At 44.5% G+C, this 21774-nt stretch overlaps 1 protein-coding gene across 1 annotated transcript in view; it reads right to left on the bottom strand.

Annotated features, from left to right (window-relative positions):
• Nucleotides 1-1125: 1125 nt before the first annotated feature.
• The window catches only part of rnd2 (Rho family GTPase 2), a 29939-nt gene continuing 9290 nt past the window's right edge, over nucleotides 1126-21774 (bottom strand). Inside the window, exons 3-6 of the mRNA XM_035179936.2 lie at nucleotides 7462-7571; nucleotides 4911-5045; nucleotides 2021-2286; nucleotides 1126-1777 (exon numbers count right to left, since the gene is read on the bottom strand). Coding sequence (XP_035035827.2) covers nucleotides 1774-1777; nucleotides 2021-2286; nucleotides 4911-5045; nucleotides 7462-7571 — 515 coding nt within the window. The 3' untranslated portion in view covers nucleotides 1126-1773. The remainder of the gene's footprint in view (nucleotides 1778-2020; nucleotides 2287-4910; nucleotides 5046-7461; nucleotides 7572-21774) is intronic.

The following is a 21774-nucleotide window of genomic DNA, read 5'->3' on the forward strand; positions in this document are numbered from 1 at the left end:
GGAAGCAGCAGCATCTTGCCAAATGCAAAACCACTCCAGACAGAAAGTCCTGCTGCGTAAGAGAAACTGTGTTCCTGGGGTCCAGAAGAAGAAAAAAAGTCTATGGACCAGCTGGACACCAAAATTGCTCCCTGTCAATATAAGAGCTCGCATGTCACGTCATCTGTCGCACTGAATAGAGTTGAAGTCCCTGAAATAGTTTGGAGTCGGACACTTTAAAAAAAAAAAAAATTCAGTGCTCGGGTGCTGCTGCATTGCAGTTCAATTTTGTTTTTGCCGGCACAGAGGTCTGCAAGGTATGTGCACATTACCTCAACAGACTGACTCATTCCTCAGGCTGCAGGAGAGCACAGAGATGGCATTAACACAGGAAGTGGAGCCTTATTATTTACAGGCTGATAAAGGAGAATAACGATCGTGTAAATGATTTATTTGCTTCATCTGATTAAAATGAAACAGTTGGTTGAAGTGTGATAATCACATGGTTTAATGACACCCAGTAGAGTGCATGCTTCCACCAAGGCCAGAGAGTCCCCTTATAAAACCACATTTAAATTCACTAGATCCAGATTTGGATTTGGATCCACACCAAAATTCATGATAATCAGGCCCCGAAACATGCCTGATTTCTTTTTTCATCAAATTCATCAAGAAATTTGTTAATGTCAATAAAAATGTCCTATCTCGCAATGTTAAAGAAAGAGAAATAATATTTCTGGATCCGCCTCTTTGTTTAGATCTGCACCAAAATGTAATGTGTCCTTTTTGTGGAAATCTGTTCAGTAGTTTTTATATAATCTTGACCAACCAACCAACAAATAGACAAGGGTGAAAAATGAACAACCTTGTAGCAGTTAGGAAACATTTAGAATGGGACTCAGTGGAGCACATACCTCCGCTAAGGTCCAACAGTCCCCTTACGAAACAATGTTTAAATTCGCTAGATCCAGATTTGGATTTTTATCTGCACCCAATTGCAAATTGTCAGTTTTTGTGTTTCATTAAGATCCATAAATGATTTCCTGGTAATTCGGTGAAAATGTGCTATCTCGCAATGTTGTGAATGTGAAAAGAATTATCCTTTGTTGGGATCTACTTAGGAAGGAAGGAAACTAACCCGTTGTCTCCCTGTAGGGTCAAGCTGCTGCTTTATTTCAGAATTTGGTGAAAGTACAACAAAATAGCCCTAACATTTTCTCACTTTATTTTCCACAAAGAAACAACTTTAAAATAGTGACAACAGCATTAACTTCAGTGAAACTGACACAAGTTGGAGTCGTTGAGAAAAGTGGTGTTAAAATGAGCAAAATAACATCAGGTTGGCTGTGCTGTGGCATTTTTCTTTATTCTTAAAATGCACTTGTGGTTGTAACACACACACACACACCTTCACAGAACTTCCATCAGTGTCACAAAATCTCATTTCCAGCTCCTAATGTTTGGTTTGACTCATCGTTTCACCTAATCCCTTTTCAGCAAGACTGTACATACAAGTTTCTCTCTCAGATATGGCGACAGGAGGCAACTACAGGCCGAAGCTGGACATTTAGTCCTCATGTGCGCTCAGCGACATTGTCTTTGACAGTTTCATCCACAGACGTCCGTCTTCACCATGGCTCCTCTCACGTCACTCTCCTCATCGCCCGCTCCGCCACAGAACCATCCTTTCATTTGAGCCGTTTCAGGAAATGAGTTCTTCTTTAATACCCAGGACGAGACGACACTTCCGCTGTCGCAGCTTCCACGTGTCCGGAGAGTTAGTCCAAATTGCCATCATCTCAAAACAACACAAATATGTAAACAGCTTAGAAAATATGCACACAGGCAAAACAAAATAAATCCAAAAGCATTTTGTTTTCACAGCGCAGTGTTTCTTTTATCCCCACCACTCTGCAGTGCAAAAAAAATGAAAACATGAGGAAAAAAACAACAAAAAAAAAAACAATAAATAGACTTCCTCTGTTATATATTTCTGTGTTTAGATATATACATATATATATTTAGAAGAATGGGTCTCTACATGAGCACGCAGCTCTTGGCTCGGTCCTTCCTGATGGTCGGGGCCTGGTCAATCTGCTCAGTCCGACCCGGCAGCGGCGGCAGGGGGAGCTGTGACACTCGCTTCAAGCCCCTGCGGGAACTGCTGCGTTTGAGCTGCGGCTTTTGCGTCCGCTGCACCGACGCCAGCGTGGTGATGTGGAACACGTCTCGGACGCTGTTCTCCGAAACCTTGGAGGTGCACTCCACGTAGGCCACCGCCCCCATCTGTCGACCTATCGTGCTTCCCTACGACACAAAGACGGAGAGAGTGAGATTATTCGTAAGCAAGCGAGTTACAAACTGCAGCGTGGTGAAGATGAAAAGGGAAAGACACGAGCGCATCAAACCTTTAATGAGCAAAACATCAGCATAACTTTTTCAGCTTTTTTATCTTTAAGCCATTTTCTTCCCCGTTTTCTCCTTTCAGTGGTTTTCAGTTGCCGCTTTTTTTCTAGTGCAGTGCAAGTTCTAAACCTGTCTGATTGGAATAAGCCGTTTGTTTGGCCTGTGGTGATGCTGATTGCAGCTTTTCTCTCTGAAACTGCAAAAGTGACCAACAGTATATGAGCTGCAGCCAGTAAAGACCTGCTGCAGGTCTGAAGCTGCACCACCGCTGCTGCACAAAGAGCTGTTCACCTGTTTATTCAAGGTTCAGAAAAGCTCCACTCAGTAACCCTGAACCCCAAACTGGAGAATCAGTTGTCGTGAATGCGCCACATTGTCGTGAACGTGCTGTTGTCATGATCAACAACGTCACTTTTGTTGATGAGTCCCAGCAGTAGCAGCTACAGAGCGCTGGTCGCCTGTTTCTTCAAAGTCAATTAATAATGAAGGTATCACGTGTCCAAATCACACCAAATTCGACACAATGCACTTCATCAGGCCCTGAACAAATTCTTTTGTGTCCTCTGACTTTTTAGTGGACGTTTTTCGACACCACTGCTGTTTGAGCTCTTCACAAAGAGACTGAAATCTTCCAGCATGCACCCCCCGTCTCTCACACTACCTTGGCACAAGCAGGCAATATATCTCCACTGTAAAAGACGAAATGTCCCAGAAAGAGGCAGCGGTCCAGAGACAAAGATGCGGATCGAGACCGTAGACTGAATGTCAATGATCTAAACATGTCTGGAGACAAATGAAGCCCCTCCATCCGAGGCATGAATAATGCAGATGCTCTAACTCCTTGGTCTGTGGTAACAGAGTGGGAGCGGAGCAGCACAGAGCCCAGAGAGCCAGTGTTGACATGGGCTGTGCAGCTATTTAGAGCGAAGAGGCTAAACCCTTAACGGAACTCCTGCAGCATTAAGCGCTCCCCTGAGTAATGTTACAATATGCCCAGTTAATTGAGACTGTAAATTGTTTGCTTGAAATCAAATCAGAAACAAATTTAATTTAGAAATCCCCCGGCCTCCCTCTTCACCAAAGCACAGCGCGGCCTCTTGTTTAATCTCCTGTTTCATGATCGCACTCATAAATGCACGTTCAAGCAAAAATCAACCGATGGAAAGTTTCCTAACGGATGAGGCAGGACTGCGTTTTTCCCACGACCTTAAAACATCTCTCCGCCACAGAGGGATCTTTTCATCCGCAGTGTACGGGCCTTTGACTTTCGTCGCGGCCACGCAACGCGCCACATACATGTACGAGACGCACTGACGTCCTCCATTAGGTGGAACGACGGCCAAGGTGGAGATTGGCACGAGAAGCAGAGAAGCTCGATCGGATCTCCGGGCAGATTAGCGCGGAAACGTCTGGAGTTCACCCAGTGGTCACTTCTCGCTGCCGACTCCTCAGCTGTGTCGGAATTCAATTTAAGATCGACAACAGGATAACAACACAGCCCTGTTGGATTAGAGCACCAGAGGGTTCATTGTGTAAAACTTTGGCGTCTGCTGTGCCGACACACATTTTCCGGACACGTTTGAGGCACAAACTTTAACTGCCCCAGACAAAAAGAGTGACTGAGGAAGAGCGGAACAACAGTGTAAAGCAGGCCTCGACACCAATGGGCCCTCGCTATTTCACATTCGCTAAGTGCTTTGCCTGCTCCATCTTTTGTTTATGTATCTTATTTACATGAACTCTCTGTTTTTCAGTTGCCGATTTTTCCGAGGCTGCATGTTTTTAGCCTCCAGCGCGCTCTCAGACAGCAGCGGGGGAAGGCTCCCTTTGTTCTGAGGGCTTTTGTGCGGCGCTGAAAAAAAAGAGCTCCTCCACTTTTTGTATGTCCGACACGGGAGAGCACGAAATGAACACGGTGAAAGCTGATTAAAAATTCACACATTTACAGAACAGTTTATCATCCCCTCCCTCTCCCCCGTCCCCTCTTGGCTTAGAGGTCATGGCGGCGTGCGATAAAAAGGGCTCGCTCGTTTATCAATGTCCGTTTTTTCTATTCATCCCTGCATTTTGAGAAACCCCTAAATCTGCATGAATATTTCATTTCAGGGGGGGGGAAATGTGTCCCTAAACTCCACTAACCGCCTCCTCCGCGGCCCCTCGCCATGAGCAACCTTACAGCCCTTGTCAGCAAATTTCAGTCAAAATGCCAACCCCAGCAACATGTCCCTGAGGGGGTTTCACACAGCTCTGATTCTGCAGCCGTTGATTGTGTAGCATGAGCCTCGTCTCTTACTTCCCTCCTACGGGACTTCACAAAAGTGAAATGCCACTGCTGATCCTAGACGGGGGAAAAAACCACTGATTATATCGCTGGCTTGCTTTCTAATGTCTTTTCTGCATGTCCTGTTGTTTTCAAATCGGTCTTTCTTCCTATAGGGCACCCCCAAACTCCTTCTCTCATCATTTATACCAGCCTCTCCCCCTTTTTCTCCTCCTCCTTTATCCATCATGTTTCCTGTGCTCACCTGTTCGTGGGTGACGGGGATGAGCCGCTGCTTGGAGAGTTCCCTCAGGGTGTTGACGTCTGTCCTCATGTCCAGTTTGCAGCCCACCAGCACCACCTTGGCATTGGGACAGAACTCTTGGGTCTCGCCTTGCCACTGTGGAGGAACGAGTTGGCAGGACAGACACAGAAATACATCAGGGATTTGGCCAAATATGGAACTGGTCGCAGATAAATGCTCTTGATAAAAGACATTAGTTCTGCTATCTGTCAAATGTTTTATGAATGTATATATTCTTTTAACATTTGAAGTATATTTATATCAACAGCATAGTGAGTTAGCTGTTATTATGATTACGCAAAAACTACAGAACTAATTTCTACGGAACTTGGTCGAACGAGGGGACATTGGCCAAAAAACAACCCATGAAAATGTTCATCATTTTCTTTAGGACATATATTGACACATGCACCAACTTTCCAGAATTCATGGATCTGATCTTGATGAAATAAGTCAGGCACATTTAGGGAACTGATATCCACGAGTGTGTGAAATTTGGTGCAGCTTGACTGAATTTAAAGGGACTGTGGGGCCTTGGCGGAGATGTGCACTCTACTGACTGACACAAGAATATGTGTAACATTTGGTTTTTGACAGTTGATTGGACCAAATCATTAATCTCAAAGAAAATGTTGAGACTAATAACATGGTAATTGGTAACTATGTACAGTTAAAGTAGAGTCATAAATACAATCTATTTTAATTGATTCTTACTATCAAAATCATTGTTTGGTCAATATGTCAGAAAGTAGTCAAACATGCACATTATTTCCTAAAGTGCACTGTGATGTCGTCACTTTCCTTTTTTTGTCTGAACTGTAGAACCAAAATAATTGATTTTGTTTTTACATCGGTCAAATCTTCTGAAAAAGGAAATGTTGAATAGATTGAAAATCAAAGTAGTTGTCAATCCATTTTCTGTCAAATGACCATTAACTAATAATTTTGGCTCTAAATAATTTATTAAAGGCACAAAATTGTTTTTGATAATGCACAATTCACCGTTTCACTGTTTAAATGAGTGATGTGAAAAGATGATTCATCCAGGCTTGGTTTAGGTTTCTGCGCGACCTTAAGTGCGTTATATTTTCCTCCAGACAAACAAATCTATTTCAGGATCTCTACAGAAAAGGTTGAGCAGTCGTCTTCCTTCTAAAATCGCCCTGAGATTAAATGTCTCTCCTGAAACTCAGCTGAACCAACAAAGTGGTCTCTTCTGCCAGCGACACAAATACACAGCAGCCGCTGCCAGCCCTGGAATACTCCACAAGCCGTGTGCAGAGTGCCGGGGGTATCCATTCATCTTTCACGAAGAAAACAGTGTTGGAACTTTCAGGACCATCCCTATTCTGCCAATAACATCCAATCAAAAGCTTTGATGGTTTAACCCTCACTCCTCCCCCAGCTGTCATCCAGAGACCCTCCGGTAACCTGCTTGTTTCCAGAGGTCAAGAGTCTAATTTGGGACGGTGATTGTGCAACAGGTTTTCCATGTGCCCCTGGGTTCCAGAGATTACCAGGGCGACAGCTACAGGTCAGGGGTCACGGCAACCCCCTGCCAAGGGATTCATGGGAAAACCAAAAGCTTGACAGCAGCTCTGCTTCCCCCTGTTGACAAAGTGCACTGAGGCTTGAGAGATATTTGTGGGTTCAAAAAAAAAAAAGGTGTCTCGGGTTAGATCTACAAAGTCTGCAGGGGCATTTTAGCAGCTCTCCTCAGACCACTAAACACGTCAACGGGCCAGACGTGGGAACGGTCCGAGGGCCACAAAGAGCGCAGTTCAAAGGGGAGAGCGCAAACACATGGATTCAAGATGACAGACCACTAAATGGCACTGGCCTGTTCTACATGAAACACGTGCACGCAGACACCACCAATTAAGCCGGGTGACTCAGAATGTGCATTAGGTTTTTCACAGTGTGTGGCACAGAGTCTGCCACTGGCTGTAAAAACATGACCCCAACCTCGCCCCCGCCCACACTTAACCGCCACTCAATCGCAACTCCAGAAATCGCAGCATCTGAACCATAGGCCTCCTTACCAATGTTAACTTTCACCATCTGGCCAACTGCTCTGCATAATACTCTGATTTTGAATTTTAAATGTCTACAAGAGCAAGGATTTCTAGAACTCTTGAGCCGGCTTTGCATCGGCTCTTTGATATGACTGCTGTGGCTAATTTGCGTATCTGATATTCCTCTCGAACCCACCCGGCAGCAAAGCCTCTCGTCTCATTCTTCAGTCTGACCTTCCATTCCTTTGAGGGACGCGGGTCAAGTACCCATGGACATTTTGATGAGATAAAGGAACGGGGAGGCTCTAAACTCTGTGCTGATTTGCTCAATTGTCGAGCCATGAAAATGCAATCTGCTGCCACAGCGATACAAGATGCTGATCGGGGGGAAAACAGGTTTTTTTTTCCCGGTTGGTACTCCGGTGTCGCAGGAGATATTAAATGCAGATCCAAAGTGTTGAGAGGAGGAGCGGGGGAAAAAAACACAAAACACTGACCTTTTTTATGACACTGTCCAAAGTCTCTGGGCGGCTGATGTCGAAACAGATGAGTACCGCATCTGAGTCAGGATACGCCAGCGGCCTCACGTTGTCGTAATAAGAGGAACCTGCGGACACACAAAAACATACGGCATAAGTCATCGTGGCTCGGTTTTAATCCAAGGAGCTCAACCATATGGCGTTTTTTTTTCTTTCGATAGGAAAACAAACTGGAAGGGGATCAAAACGCCATCCATACATGGATAAACCCCAATTGAAGCACGAGCTGTGACGCACACTTGGACATGCAGCGGCTCGAACGTGCCTGTTCACACTCTGCACATGCAAATGAGGGTTAATGTCAACAGTTGTGCGCACGTGTTGAGGATTCTTTGTCTCGTGATGTTCCAGGGATGTCCAGGTGTTACACGCACACTCAAAAGTGAATGATAGTGGGGTGGAGGACCGGAGGACTTAAGCACACGATCCGTAATCATCTTAGAACGACAGAGAATGTCGGCACAAAGGCCAAACTAAAGGTTGAGCCCCTTAATTCTCTCGACTCATCCCTCTTCCTGTCTCTCTTGCAAATGGCTCTTGCTTTAAATACTTTTTTTCCCCTCCTGATGAGATGAGATTCACAGGCACTCGCGCACTTTCCGTTCACACACACACACTTTTCATTTCTATACCTTGATCAAATTTGAAGGCAGAGTGGCGCCTCTGTACTTTCACAAGCCGCTCGGTTACACGACTCCTGCTCTCTTGCAGCTCTCATTAGGAGGCTTGTAAAAATATCTGGGCTCTCCGGGAAATGTGGCTGTGGGCGTCCTGCCTCGCCTGGTAACCGTTGCTGACCTGAACTCTTTTTCGATAGCAACAGCCTCCCGAGCGCATAAATTAAAAACTCACAGGTTTGGTGACAGATCGGTCGCAGTTGCTAGAAATGGATCCGTGAACCATAATTTGCAGATGTCAATCCCTTGCGGTCGCACAAACAGATTCTGATAATAATAGATGATATTTGTTCAAGCTGTCGCTGTGCTTCGTACCTGACCTGACACACGCCAGGCAGTCGGCCTGTTGAAGCTCTGTGTGCCTTTGTATGGCAGGGTAAATGGAGTCTGCACAATGGTGCTACAGCCTGTTTTAGCACCACTACGTTCTCTTTGTTAATGTCGGAATGAGACGATCACAATAGCTGCATGTGGCCCGAAGCCCCCCCATTACTCAGCCGGCTGTCCGTGGTGACCTGCTCCCTCTCCAATCAGGACAATGCAACAGGCTTCATGTCGCAGCATCACTGGCTTAATATTAAAGTTTGATGGTTTTTGAGTGTGAAACATATTTCGTTCCCCACAAAAAATGCTCTTTGCCATAAAGGATTAACAACGTGTTTAGGGGACTGATATTTTTGAGTGTATACAATTTTTGGTGCAGAGCCAAATACAAATCCAGACCTAGTGAATTTAAATGTGTTTTCACAAGAAGACTGCTGGGCCTTGGCAGAGGCTTGCACTCCGAGTGTCCTTTCAGTTTAGCAATGTTTTCAAACATGCATTGTTTGTAAGTTGGCTTGCAGTCTTTTTCTTTTCTCATTTTATTGTGGCACTGATGCCGGTGCCAATACGCACCCTCTGGAAAATGCAATCTATCGTGCCCTTGCTCAAGGTGTGTATCCTCTTGGATTGTGTGTGGTAATGAAACTTGTTCACCAAATGCCCCTTGAAAGGTTTCACACTCGTCTGCATTTTGGGGCATCGAGCGTTTGCACCGACGCTGCACTCTCTTAATTGAAATAGGACCTTAAACTGTGGTAATGAGAATTGTAATCATGCAATTTTGTTTTATTGTTTTAAGAGCAGATCCTACCATAATGATTAGTCACAGGAGAACATGAACTAGCCACCCCCCCCCCGTGCGTCACATGACCTGCAATTTTGACTGTAACCACCACCACAAAATTGCTGCATGTACAGCCACGTGCATCTGGACATAGAGCACCAGATACAAACAATACAGGGACCCACTTATCAAATGTTTGCGCTCTTATTGCATGAGAATTAAAAAAAAACAAAATGGTTCTTTTAAACTTTGCAAAAGCCTAAAGGCAGTTTTACAAAATCTCTACTTTTATAAATATACAGTATACTACAAGTATATGTTTAATGTAACGTAATGAGACTCATTTTCATTATTCTACACCATAAGCGACATTTACTAGAATTTATAATCCCCTCTTCATCTTATAAATACAGGATTGCTACTTTTTTCCAGTGGGGTGAAGAAGGGCTAACACACACACCTCCACACACACACACACACACACGTATACACCAACACTTCCAAAAAAGGCCCAATCACACAGATGCCGAGTCCAACCGTCCGCAAAGCCCTCACTGTACGACAGCGGGCTCTGATTGGTAGCGGTCACACATGAGATGCTGTGAGTGCTGAAGTTGGTCTTTAGTATGTATCACAGTGCAGCAGGCCCGTACTGAGGTTAGAGCAGGAGAAGAAAAGAGACGGAGCATGTGGGGGTGGAGAGGGGACAGAAAGGATTTAATGACTTTGACGCTGGAGCGAGGGCAAGGTGCAGAAGCATGCGAGGATGAGAGGAGCGAGCACAGAATGAACACCGAATCCAGATGAAGGGCGAAAGACGCCGGATGAAGGCAAAGTTGAGACAATGGTGCTTGTTTGAATGAAGAAGTAATTAGTGGCTGGAACGAGGCCGCTGGGATTAATTTGTCAACCCCAAAAGATCAAGATGATTGGCAGGTCATGTGCACGACGGGGCTCGTCACAGCACAGCAACGCAGAGCTGCTCTGCCCTGAGCGACAGGGAGGCTACCTCAGCACTTTTGCAAAGTCAGAAAAAAGTCCTCTGCGGGAAAGCAGAGGAGAAAACGGGCTGTGTTTAAAAACAAGCTGAGCAGGAACAAACAAAAGCCAATCACCATAACAATCAAAAACATGAGGAGGAGGAAGAGCAGGACAAGAAAGGGGGTGAAAAAGATAAAAAGCTGATGTAGCTGTGGAGGAGAGGAGGAGGAGGAGAGAGGGTGAGCAGGGGGTGTTTGGGTAGGTAATGAAAGCACTGGGCTCGGCAGGACAGATCAAATAAAGAGGTATGAGAGCTCTGGCTTGGCTATTGGTCGAGCTGGCCTGCGCCCATCCACTGTGAGGTGGAACAAAAGGTCAATTGAATTTCAGACAGAGGCAGGGCGAGATGGATGGGGCAGGAGGGAGAGGAGCCCAACCTGGCAGGAACCACTAAAAACCATCACGCCTGGCAAGCTGTTGGGCCCCGCCACTCCGTGCCAAGGACGGGCATAAAACACCCCTCACAAAACCTCCAAGTAGAGTATTAGCATTAGCCTGATTTAGCACCGGCAATCTCTCATTGTGAAAAGTGGATTTCTGTCTTTATTTCCCCGGGGCTAATTAGCCCTAAGCCCGGCTGCAGCGCCATACAGGAGGCGCCGCCAGGCAGGGGTGACTGAGGTGGGAGGGGAGCGGCCCCTCACCAGCCGTCAGTCGAGCATCCTCAAAGGCCAGACACATCCCAGAGGAGGTTGGGGCAGACAGAAACTTGGTGAAACGCTAATGCACAGTAATAAGGCTCGAGGGTTTGTGGTACGACTTCATTTATGCCTCCTGTCCCTGACCACATCGACCCCCCCCCCTCCCCTGTGGGGATGATCCATCTGAAACATGAATTGACGGCTCTCTATCTGCTCATTCGAACCCTCATCTGTGTTTCCACTGTCTGAGAACACACAGTGAAATTAACTCAACAATAAAACACAAACGGTGCAGTCTGATGGGGAAGAATCTTCAGGAAGCCTGTGAAATTGAGTGTGCATCAGCATCTAACGAAGCCTCCCAGTGTTCAGCGCATTAATCTGCACCATCACTTCAGGAATTTGTCAATTTCGCCCTCTGTTTGTTGGCCGCCCGTTGCAGACGCAGCTAAAAAGCAAACCATAATGAGTGAGGGGAAAAGAATAGTCTTTGCCTAGGGGCTCTCTGATGTGTTCATGCACATATGGCAATATCAACTAACAGCCTCATTAGGGCCACATAGACAAAAACGTCCATGCACACAAACAAAGGCAGTGTTTAGGGTAAAAAACACCTTTTTAAATATCACCAAATAAATAATAACGATTGAGTAACTGCAACTTTAGTAACACAACAAATTCAGCACCACACACACACGTGTGTGTCTCTTTTCTTCCCCTGTTTTCCTCCTGAAATCAACCTTCAAAGCAAAGGCAAAACATTTCAAGTTAGGGGGGCCGAGTATCGTAGCAACCTGGAGGGATGCAAATGACTTCATTGTGAGCCCCTGAAAGGAAGGAAGGAGGAAGCGAGCAGGAGAGCAAAAGGGGGATCGCGGACGCTAATGACTCCGGTGCACATGGCGATTAGAGGCGTCTCAAAGGAGGGAAGATGAGGGTTGGCACTCCATCTTCCAAGAGGGTTCAGCAGACTCGCCATTGTTGAAGGTCCGGTCTGTGTTGTGAACTTTTATCGCTCCTCCTCAGTCAGGGTTCGACTCAAACGGAGATAAACAAAGGCCGCTGCCAAGACACGGTTGGAGAGGAGGTGGGGTTACTTTGACCCAGTGCATCACTCTGGTGTACAAGACAGCACATGTATTATTATGGGACTGTAAGGCTGCACAAAACTGTCCCACATCCAGAATCCAGTACAGTCCACCACATATGGACCCAATGACCTTGTTCCCATAGCAGGAAAAAAAACTCACTGTTCAGGCAGCGGTGAAAAACACTGGTTTCCATTCACTTCCGTGTGATATGAAAATCAATTAGTACACTCGTGAAACTCGTTTGAGTTGTGTAATCCATCACGGTGATGATACAGGGTGCATTTGTTTTGCCCAGCATTACATTGTCGCCGCTTGATGATGCAGTGTAAGTGCATATTGATTTGCAATGCCTCATTACAATAATGTGACAAACATTCATGTAGACTTTATTTTCACCGTGATGGATTGCACAACTCAATGTAGGAGCCGACTTCGTACACAGCAGGGATTAAAAGTCAGGAGATCTCGGCCACTGTTTGCTGTTCAATGTTGAACTTTTTTCAAGAGTACATTTTTGGTCCACCTATTCACTACTTTACATTTTAGGAGCTACCTGCAACCTTTGTGGGGAGGTAAAAATCAGACACCTCTATTAGGTCTAGTGAACACTGTCCTACACTCTCTTGTCCACAGTTTCATTCTTTCAGTCTCTACCCAGACTGTAGGTGAGGATCGGAATGTAGATAGATTCTTCAACCATAATAGGTCACGGTCGGACGTAGCTAACAGAGTCACGTGGTCTGCAAAGAGCAGCGTTGCAATCCTGAGGCTCCCAAACCTGTTACTCTCCTCACCCCTAGAAATCCTGTCTATGACAAAACTATGGTGTCCAACACCTTTCAGGAACATGTCTGACATTATTCTGAGGATATGGACGCAGCTGTCGCTTTGCTTCCAGAGGACAGTATGGCCGACAGCAATGGCCCCTGTGCCCCGTACTCCTGTAGTACTGTGCCCCAGGGTCATGGTCGTGCACCTTCTCAAAGTCCAAAAAAACACACATAGACAGGGTGGTCACACTCCCCTGACCCCGCACAACCCCAACCGGACAGAATCGATATGGTTCCTCCTGAATCCAAAGTTCAAGAATTGGTCAGTGCCTCCTTTCCAGGAAACTGGGGTAGACTTGTGTTGTGAAGAGTGTTGTGAATCCCTGATAATTGGAGCACAACCTCTCATCTTCCTTTTTTTGTGGAACACAAGAGGGGTCTATTTAATTCTTTCGAAAAAAGCCAGTGGAAAACATAAGGGACAGTAGGCAGTGCGGTGTAGATCAATTGATAACACAAAGGATTCATTTGGATTTTTAGGGTTGCGCATCAATATTCCTCTGAATGTGAAAGTTCTTATTGAGATTGACCATTTTCTATAAATCTGTTGATTCTTCTGACTGAAATCTGTCACATGCATGTTTCCCAAAAAATTCACTGCTCTTCCAATGATAGGTCCGAGATATTGAACCTTGAGGGCGATATTGCAATTACTCCATCACATTTTGGCGAGATTTAATGCAGTGTGCAGTAGCAGAAGTCACATAAACAGACCATTTACAGCTTTGATATACAGCCTTATATAAAGGGAGCTTGAGGGAATGAATCTGAGCGAAAAATCAGCTCGATCCAATGAAACAAACCATAAAAAAGCCTGTAATGAAGCAGCCATAGCTGGCGTGCAGTCAAGATGGGGGCTTATGCTGTATCTTAGGTTGCACAGTGTGACATATAGACATCACAAGTGTACACACGCAAACATTCTGTGTGTGATAAGGCCGTTTATCTGTTACAGAGATGGCTGTGTCAAGTTTTCAAAGGCATTAGCGCAAAGACGGGGACAGTGGAGGTGACACTGGGTTAAATGGCCATTAACCTTCCGTGTCTGCAGCCTTCACACAAGGGATATTGATCAAAGCCCCCCTGCTCTTTCCCTCCGGAGGAAGCGCCGCCTTTGAAGGGCGTCGAGCACCTTCCGCAGATCTGCTCTCAGCCCTGCTGCCAAGCGAGGAGTTAATGCCCGTGTCTGTCGTCCATTCGCAGGTTGAAACGCGGGGCTGGACGTGGCGCTGAAAGCAGATACAAGGGGGACAGAGCTGCATTGCCGTCTGTCTCCTGCACGGCCCAGGGGGATATAGATGGAGATGGAGCGGCGAGTCCACTCTCAGTTGCGGTCCCTATATTATAATCGCACATATAGACACACACTCGCACTCCCATTCCACTAGAGAAATAGCTATGTATTTCATCTCCTGTTGTTTGATCCCTATATACAGAATGTCTATGGCTCCGGTTTGTGCTGTGCTTTACCTTTAAAGATCACTATGCTTTTTTTTGTCAGGCACTTCCTCTGCGCAATTATATATTCCCTTTCACGCTTAAAAACAAAAACACCAATCATGCAGTCTCAATTTAGATTTTCTTCTTCACACAGTTTGATAAATTACTTCAGACTTGGCGTGGCCGTCTTTTTTTTCGGTGGTGGCACCAGATGTCAACTGCTTGGAGATGTTTAGATGTTATAATACCAACACTACCCAGCGTTTGTTTGTGTGAGGAAGTCAGGTAGATGTGAACATCTGCGCACAGGGGAGAACATGCCGAACCTGTTTTTTATCTGTCTCTGTGTTTCTTCAAGCTCTGCGTCTCTCACACCAGAGCCGTGGAGTCTGCTCAAAAGCGGCAGCAGCAGCACCAGCAGCAGACTGTTTGGACAAGATCCACCAAATAACACAGTTTTAAAAAGACGAGAGCTAGTTAAAGAATACCAGATGCTGACTTAGGGATTATTTGTTCTTTGCACAACCTCTTTCACCTCCCAAGCCAATCAGTGTCGGACCCCAGCTGGTTCCGATAGTCTCAACACAGGCTGCAAGTCTTTTGCTGCTTTGTTTGTTTTCGTCTGGTTGCTCAACAGGAACATGTAAAAACAGAAGGAGCTCACGCGGGGGAACGAGCGCATTCTTTTCTAAGGAGGGTAGGTGGAATATCCAGTTTCCGTCCTGAAAAGCTGGTGTGTTGATCGGATTGGACAAAGGCCTTCAGGAGCCCATCTGTGCTGCCCTGTGTGCGGAGGGGCCTCTGCTTTAGACATCCAGATAAAAGGGGAATATCAAATCAAATTACACAGTCAGGATTAGGTTTTTCCAACCAAACTAAAGAACAGGCACAGTCTGCCCAACTATGTATTGATACTATGTACCTACATAACCATACAACAAAACGTGAAGTAATTATGTGCAATCTTTAGCTGCCAAACTATCCTGACAGCTTGCAGCCATGTTCAGACAGCATGATAAACCGAAACCCCCTCATTCATTTCAATGAGACCACGGTGCCAAAGCAAAGAGCTCAGGCAAATGATTGCGGCGCCAGCCAACAGTGCAATGTAGTATCATGTCTCATAGCACTGCACTGGACAATTAAATACAAGCATGTGCTCATTCCTGGCAGATTATGAACATGTTGAATTCAACCTGGACTCTAATACCTGTTCTTGCACCGTGTAACTTTGGTTAGCAGGCGTGACCAGTGTCCAACCAAATGATATGATAATCATAACTGTCTGAATCAGGTTTACCAAGAGTAAGAGAAATGCTGAGCTGTAGATTATTGAAAAAGAGTCTGACCAATACTGATCGTCGATACTGATATTAGAGAGTAAACTAAATTGTTTTATTTCGTCCGATATATATATTTTTAAATAATTGGCAATGAATCTTGAGTTGTTATACGACAAAGAAATGTAACTGAGGCTTGATGTTTTACAGTTTAAGCAAAAAAGATATTGTAAAAATAAAAGGGGAAAACAAATACAACTTGTTATATAGAACTCAAAAGATAAATATACGTTTGCCTAATATGTAAGTGCACACCTTTTCTGCGTTGTTCTGTAAAATAATAGTTTTCAAATCGGCACATTTATCTGCAAACATGGACGCAAATACGATAAGACTGTCAAGAGCTCATATTGGCCTAACTGACTGATGACATCTCGACGGAAAGGCTTTGTTCTGTTCATGAAAACCGCTCAACTGCTCGGTCTTGGCAGCAAAGAGAATTAAGAACCACTTGCGGCTGCAGATGCCTCGTTCGATCAATAAAGTGTCATCAAGGCAAACTTTAAATATGATGTTGGGGAAATGTTTGGATAAAATTCTGGTTCTCTCAGCCAGTAGCTTGTTAAACGGCGCCTCCACTTGGCAGGGATGCCAATAATCCCCCCCCAAAAATTAAGGTGAATTGATTTTTTCATTTCAACAGTCTTTGAGAACTCGCCAAAACAGTTTACTGCCAACGTTTAACACCCACTCTAATTTTTTGACCAAGTGGTGGTGATTGCCACGCTACAAGGAGTTCTGCTCTTCCCAATCCTCGACGACTTTCATCCCCTCACATACACGCCGTATTCAAATGTTATTCCTTTTCACATGTAAAACAGCAGAGATCACATCGTTTCTGCTCCTGCACATATTTCAATCTCGCTCTCCTTTTCAAAACTTGTTCTGGAGCTCGACGATTTTCATTAAAAGTTGTAATAAGACTGACTGCAGCCTCTCTGTCCGACCGTCTGATATGAAAGGGGTGAATGAGAAGTGAGAATATTCATGTGGTAGCTACGCAGGCATATGAAAGAAAAACTTGGAGGGGAAAGGGACAGCCTCCGCTCCGACAGCTCCACTTCCTGCAGCGCATAACCATCCAAACACATCCCTATCATGATGCTATCTATCCCCCCAGTCCACTCTGTGACCCCCCAGGGAGCCGCCGGGGAGACGAGGCACCACCCCAAGTGCAATTTCACTTCCACAAAAGCGGTAGCAGCGAGAAATAGAGCGCAAGTGGATCTTGTTTATAAATAAAGTCATCCATAAATGATGAGATCTGTTGAGTGTGTGTGTGTGTGTGTGTGTGTGTGTGTGTGTGTGTGTGTGTGTGTGTGTGGGAGCGAGGTGCAGGTGGAGGGGAGGGGGAGGGTTGAAGGATGGAGGTGAAAGTCGGCCTCTCTCCCCGTATCCCCTTACGCTCGGATGGGTTGCAGACGGATGCTGAGCGGGTTTCGCTCCCGTGGAGGTGGGGAGCCGGAGGGACCGAGCGCTGCAGCTCTGGGAGCAGCAGCAGCAGAACCAGTCAGTGTTTGAAGTGGGCTGATCAAAGCTGGCGCTGCATCGGGTTCTGTTGCACTCAGCAGAGGGAGCTGACCGGGAGAAAGCACACAGAGCCACAGTTCCCTGGGTGCATGGGTTTCCTGTCTGTCTGGATGACTGAGGCATTCACTGCTGCTGCTGCTGCAAAGGAGTAAACACCCTGTTTAGACTCAGGGTGGATTAGTTTATGCTTCCTCTCTAGTTAAAGTCAATTTTTCCAAACACATGAACAGTGCTATAATGTAACTTAACGTGTTACTGTGAGCACATGACTGCTCCCGCTAATGCAATAATTAGTTTTTTTAGTAATGACATTACAGTTAGTGGTTAGAACTGTGTTCCTTCTGTTATATTATACTTTAACTATTTAAACGGAATTAAAACCTGCAGGTTTATCTGTCCATCCGGTCAGTTGACTCAGGAATGTCTTAAGATGGACATAGTTTTATCAGAGAGCCTTTGCTGATTTTACTTCCATCTAAATTTGCTGATTTCATTTGAACTAGTGCAGTGCCAGTTTTAAACCAGTCTGTCTGGAATGGTCTGTTTACTTGGTCTGTGGTTATTGCAGTTTTCTCTCTGAAACTGTAGAAGTGACCTGTGGCAAGTAAAGACCTGCTGCAGAACCCTGAAGCTGCACCAGCGCTGCTGCACAAAGAGCTGTTCACCTGTTTATGCAAAGTTCCATGAAGCTTCCCTCAGTAAGCAGAACCCTGAACTGGAGAATCAGACCAACAACGTTACTTACATTGATGAGGCTGCTGCAACAGAGAGCTGGTCGCCTGTTTATTTAAAGTTTATTAATATGAAATTCATCGTGTGTCCAAATAATTCAAAATTTGACCTTGCACCTCCTTCACCCTTAACAAATCACTGATTAGATCCGATAAGATGAATGGTTCTCGAAAAATATGTTCCAAATACAGACAGAAAGTAATTTCTTAAATTATAGATTCAAATTTTCATGACAAATTAATTCAAATGACTTGTTTGTGTTAATTTCCGGCTTATAATGCACTATGAATCTGGATTTAGAAATCGCTCTGTAGATAAATATTGTGATTATTATTATAGATCAGGTATAATGAAGGACACAGCTATGACTTAGCTATGCTTATAGAACTGCAAAGTGAGCAAAGATAGCAATGTTTTCAAATAGAGCTGCTCTATTAATTTAAAATGCTGAAGAAAAACTTTGATCCTCTTTTAATATCTAGCAAAAACTATTTTGCCCTGGTTCAGTGGCCTCTGGCAATTTGGGCATGAGCCTCTTCACTAAATGATGAGAATAATTTGCCCTGATAAGTAAAAATACTCTTTTGCCTTTAAAATAAAGAGTGGAACAGAATATCAGTGTAAAAAGCTGCGTCCAGGTGAAATCTTTTAAAGCACAGAGACAGAAAATAGTCCAGTATCTAACTGTGGGTTTTTAGCATCTATCATTTATTCATTATAAAATGAAAAGCTTCAGAATCAAGTAAGAACTCTCTCGGTACAAGTGTTGTAAAGTCCATGTGCCCTTGAAGTAACTCCATTTAGGATCAATAACTTCCTGTTCAGTCAAAGGATTGTTTTCGTCGTGCCGTAGATCACGTTACTTCAGGTCAGTGGAGACAGAGGTTGCATAATTAAAGCATGCTCCCTCCGTCTCTGAATACAATGGACAAAAGCACTGCGTTAAATCCCTCGCAGGACTGTTTTATATCGCCGAGTGTATATGCAGATGAGTGTTTTGCATGTGAGGGCTGTGCAGTGTGACACACATTGGGGGATTGTGTGTCAGCTTCCCCAAGGAGCGCAGCGGGTCAGGTCCCAAGGGTGCCACCGACAAACACACTCACAGAGTTACTCACAACACAAAGCCTCGGAGGGTGGGGGTCGGAAAAAGCACAGATGTAGGCTTCTCCTTCTGTCCACTCCCTCTGTCCCCTTTCCCACTTTTCAATCCACTGAACACTTGCAGCTCTTATAACATGTACTAAGGGCAGCACCCCCCTTCACCCATGCCTCACACACTTCAACCCCTCGCTCCCCCAATCTCTTTGCCTATTGGTCGAGGCAGCTGCTGTGCTCTCCAGCCTCATTGTGTTAAGGCTCCCACCGCAGCAGCAACCCTCATCAGCCCCAATTATGCCTCTGGTCAGCTGGTAAACAATAGGAAGGGTTACAGGGTCATAACTGTTGGAATTCCCATACACGAACCCATTCAGTCACACACATGCCCACACACGTATACGCTCTCACACGGATCTATCACATCAACATGTTTTTCTTTTGTACCTATTGTATTCAGCTCTCTACCAATTTACAATGCATGTTAAATATTCAGGCTTTCAAAACCCAGGTTAAAGTATGTCAGATGACAATGTGAAAACAATGTGCTAATGTGTAAGGCGTAACTCGTAGTGCTGAACCATAGACTGTAAATAAAGATGGTCGACACGCCTCCACTTCCTCCCGCTACCTAGAAATTAGGCCCAAACTTTGCGGATAAGAAAACCGCCATCTTTGCGATTAGATTGGTCCATGTCCCATCCACTAACATGGAGGAAGTGGGGTTTATAACCTATACTGCAGCCAGCCAGCAGGGGGTGATCAAGACGCTCTGGCTTCACTTTCGAAGAGCTGAAATATTTTCTATCTTTATATACAGTCAATGTGTTAAAACTATCAAGTTCAACTGTAAAGCTGAATCTGCAGCTCCCCTCAACTTAATGGTTATTTGATAAATGTATATATATATATATATATATATATTTATACCTTTTAAAGGAGCAATATGTAAATATTTTTGTTTAAAATAGTCATAAATGTACTAAGAGTATAAACAGGTTTGACCACATGTCAAAGATGTAGTTGCACTGTGCTAACCAGCTATCGGCCCCCTTTGTACCTGACAGAGGAGATAGTGAGTGACAGTCTGCCCTCAGTCCAACATGGGAGGATGAAGGAGTAGTAACTGAGTGTTGTTCTCCCTCGACCACATTCATCCACTCTTTCCTCAGGCTCAGTTTTGCTGCTCTGTTCCTCAGCCTCAAACCATGCCATCAATACATCTGCCCTGTCTCGGTGACTGGGAAGACTGGGTGATAAAAGGGCATCAGCAGTCTAACGATAACCAAAGAAAACAACCCACCAGTAACATAATCAGATTGTAAGATTATTGTAGATTATTGAACATTGCTCCCTAATCCACGCGGGTTGGTCAACATGTTGACAGATGCACTTTGCTGAGGCTGCAAGCTGACGTTATGTCAACGTGAGGGTGATGGTTGACACTTGTTTTCAGAAAACTGTCATGTGCACTCTAATACACACGGTCACTAAAAAACTTTATGGATGGACCCAGTGGCTCAGGGGGAGGGGGTGTGGACGTAAGAGTGCAATTTCTTTTTCCTTACAATAGGGGTGGACACCTCAACTTTCTGGCAATATGCTGCCTCCAATTTATTTAGAGTATGAATTCGACAGTTGGCCAATTCTACATGTCTTTTAAACCAAAACTAGAGGGTATGTATGCAGATTCTTTAAACGCTGGTAAATCCACTATAAAAGGCAATCGACTCCTTTCCTGATATCCATAGAAGAGTCTGCCTCGTCACAAACGTGCTGGAAACCAACGCGTCGGAAACCTTGCTGCCTTGCCAGCGGTGAAAATGACACATGGACATTGTTCCCAAGATGTAAAAAAAACAATAAGTAAACAAATGTTCACCACTATATTTACGCATCAATGTCAACCCTCAAAACTATAAAAAAAGAAGAAGACGGAATTAGCACATTCACTTTACTGCAGAGCCATTTGACCTGGGAGTAAACGCCTGTTCCATTGCAGAGAAAAGCCAGATGGTAGAGGGTGTTGGGGAGTTTTCTGACCAGTGGAATAAAAGCTTAAGGTTACGTTTTTTTCATTAATTAACTTCAATTCAAAGCACAAATTAGTTTATACACTGTGTCCTTGATATATAAGTGAAAATATGGCATGAATGTAGACGTACTGTAATGAAGACAAATGCTAACTTGATTTAAACCTGAATTGATGATGTATGGTTTTGACCTTCTGTGATTTACTTTGTTTTTGATTCCATTCAGCGTGTCCTCTTCTGTGTGTTGTCTTTGTACTTTGAAATATATTTTCAAGAAAAAAATCTGTTGAAAAAGGTCAATACTGAAAGAAAATAGAAAGATGGTGTCATTTCTATCAAATGAAAATTGAAATATCACGTAATGGTAACAATCTCAGTATTGTGCGTCCCTAATATAAATTTCTGCCAAGGAGTATTTCTGTTTTCTTTTCTGCTTGCAAACAAAACGGTTCAAATCAACATTCTATCCTTTGAATTCCTCGGTCAGTCAATTTAAAAGCTAAATTCTCCTGTGTTAGCGGCGCGGCATGGCGAGGCTTAAGACGAGGCTTGTAATCTGACTCATAGTGAGCTCATCAAAAGCCTTAAGTCCTCTTTTCTTTACAAAGTACCAAAAGACTGCTTTTAATTCTGTCCAGGGAACGTTCAGTCCCTAATATTCCAATGGTACATTAACTAAAGTAAAAGCCATATACGGCCTATCTGCAGTG

Source organism: Hippoglossus stenolepis, chromosome 16, assembly GCF_022539355.2.
Source record: "Hippoglossus stenolepis isolate QCI-W04-F060 chromosome 16, HSTE1.2, whole genome shotgun sequence".
In the NCBI taxonomy this organism is placed as follows: Eukaryota; Metazoa; Chordata; class Actinopteri; order Pleuronectiformes; family Pleuronectidae; genus Hippoglossus; species Hippoglossus stenolepis.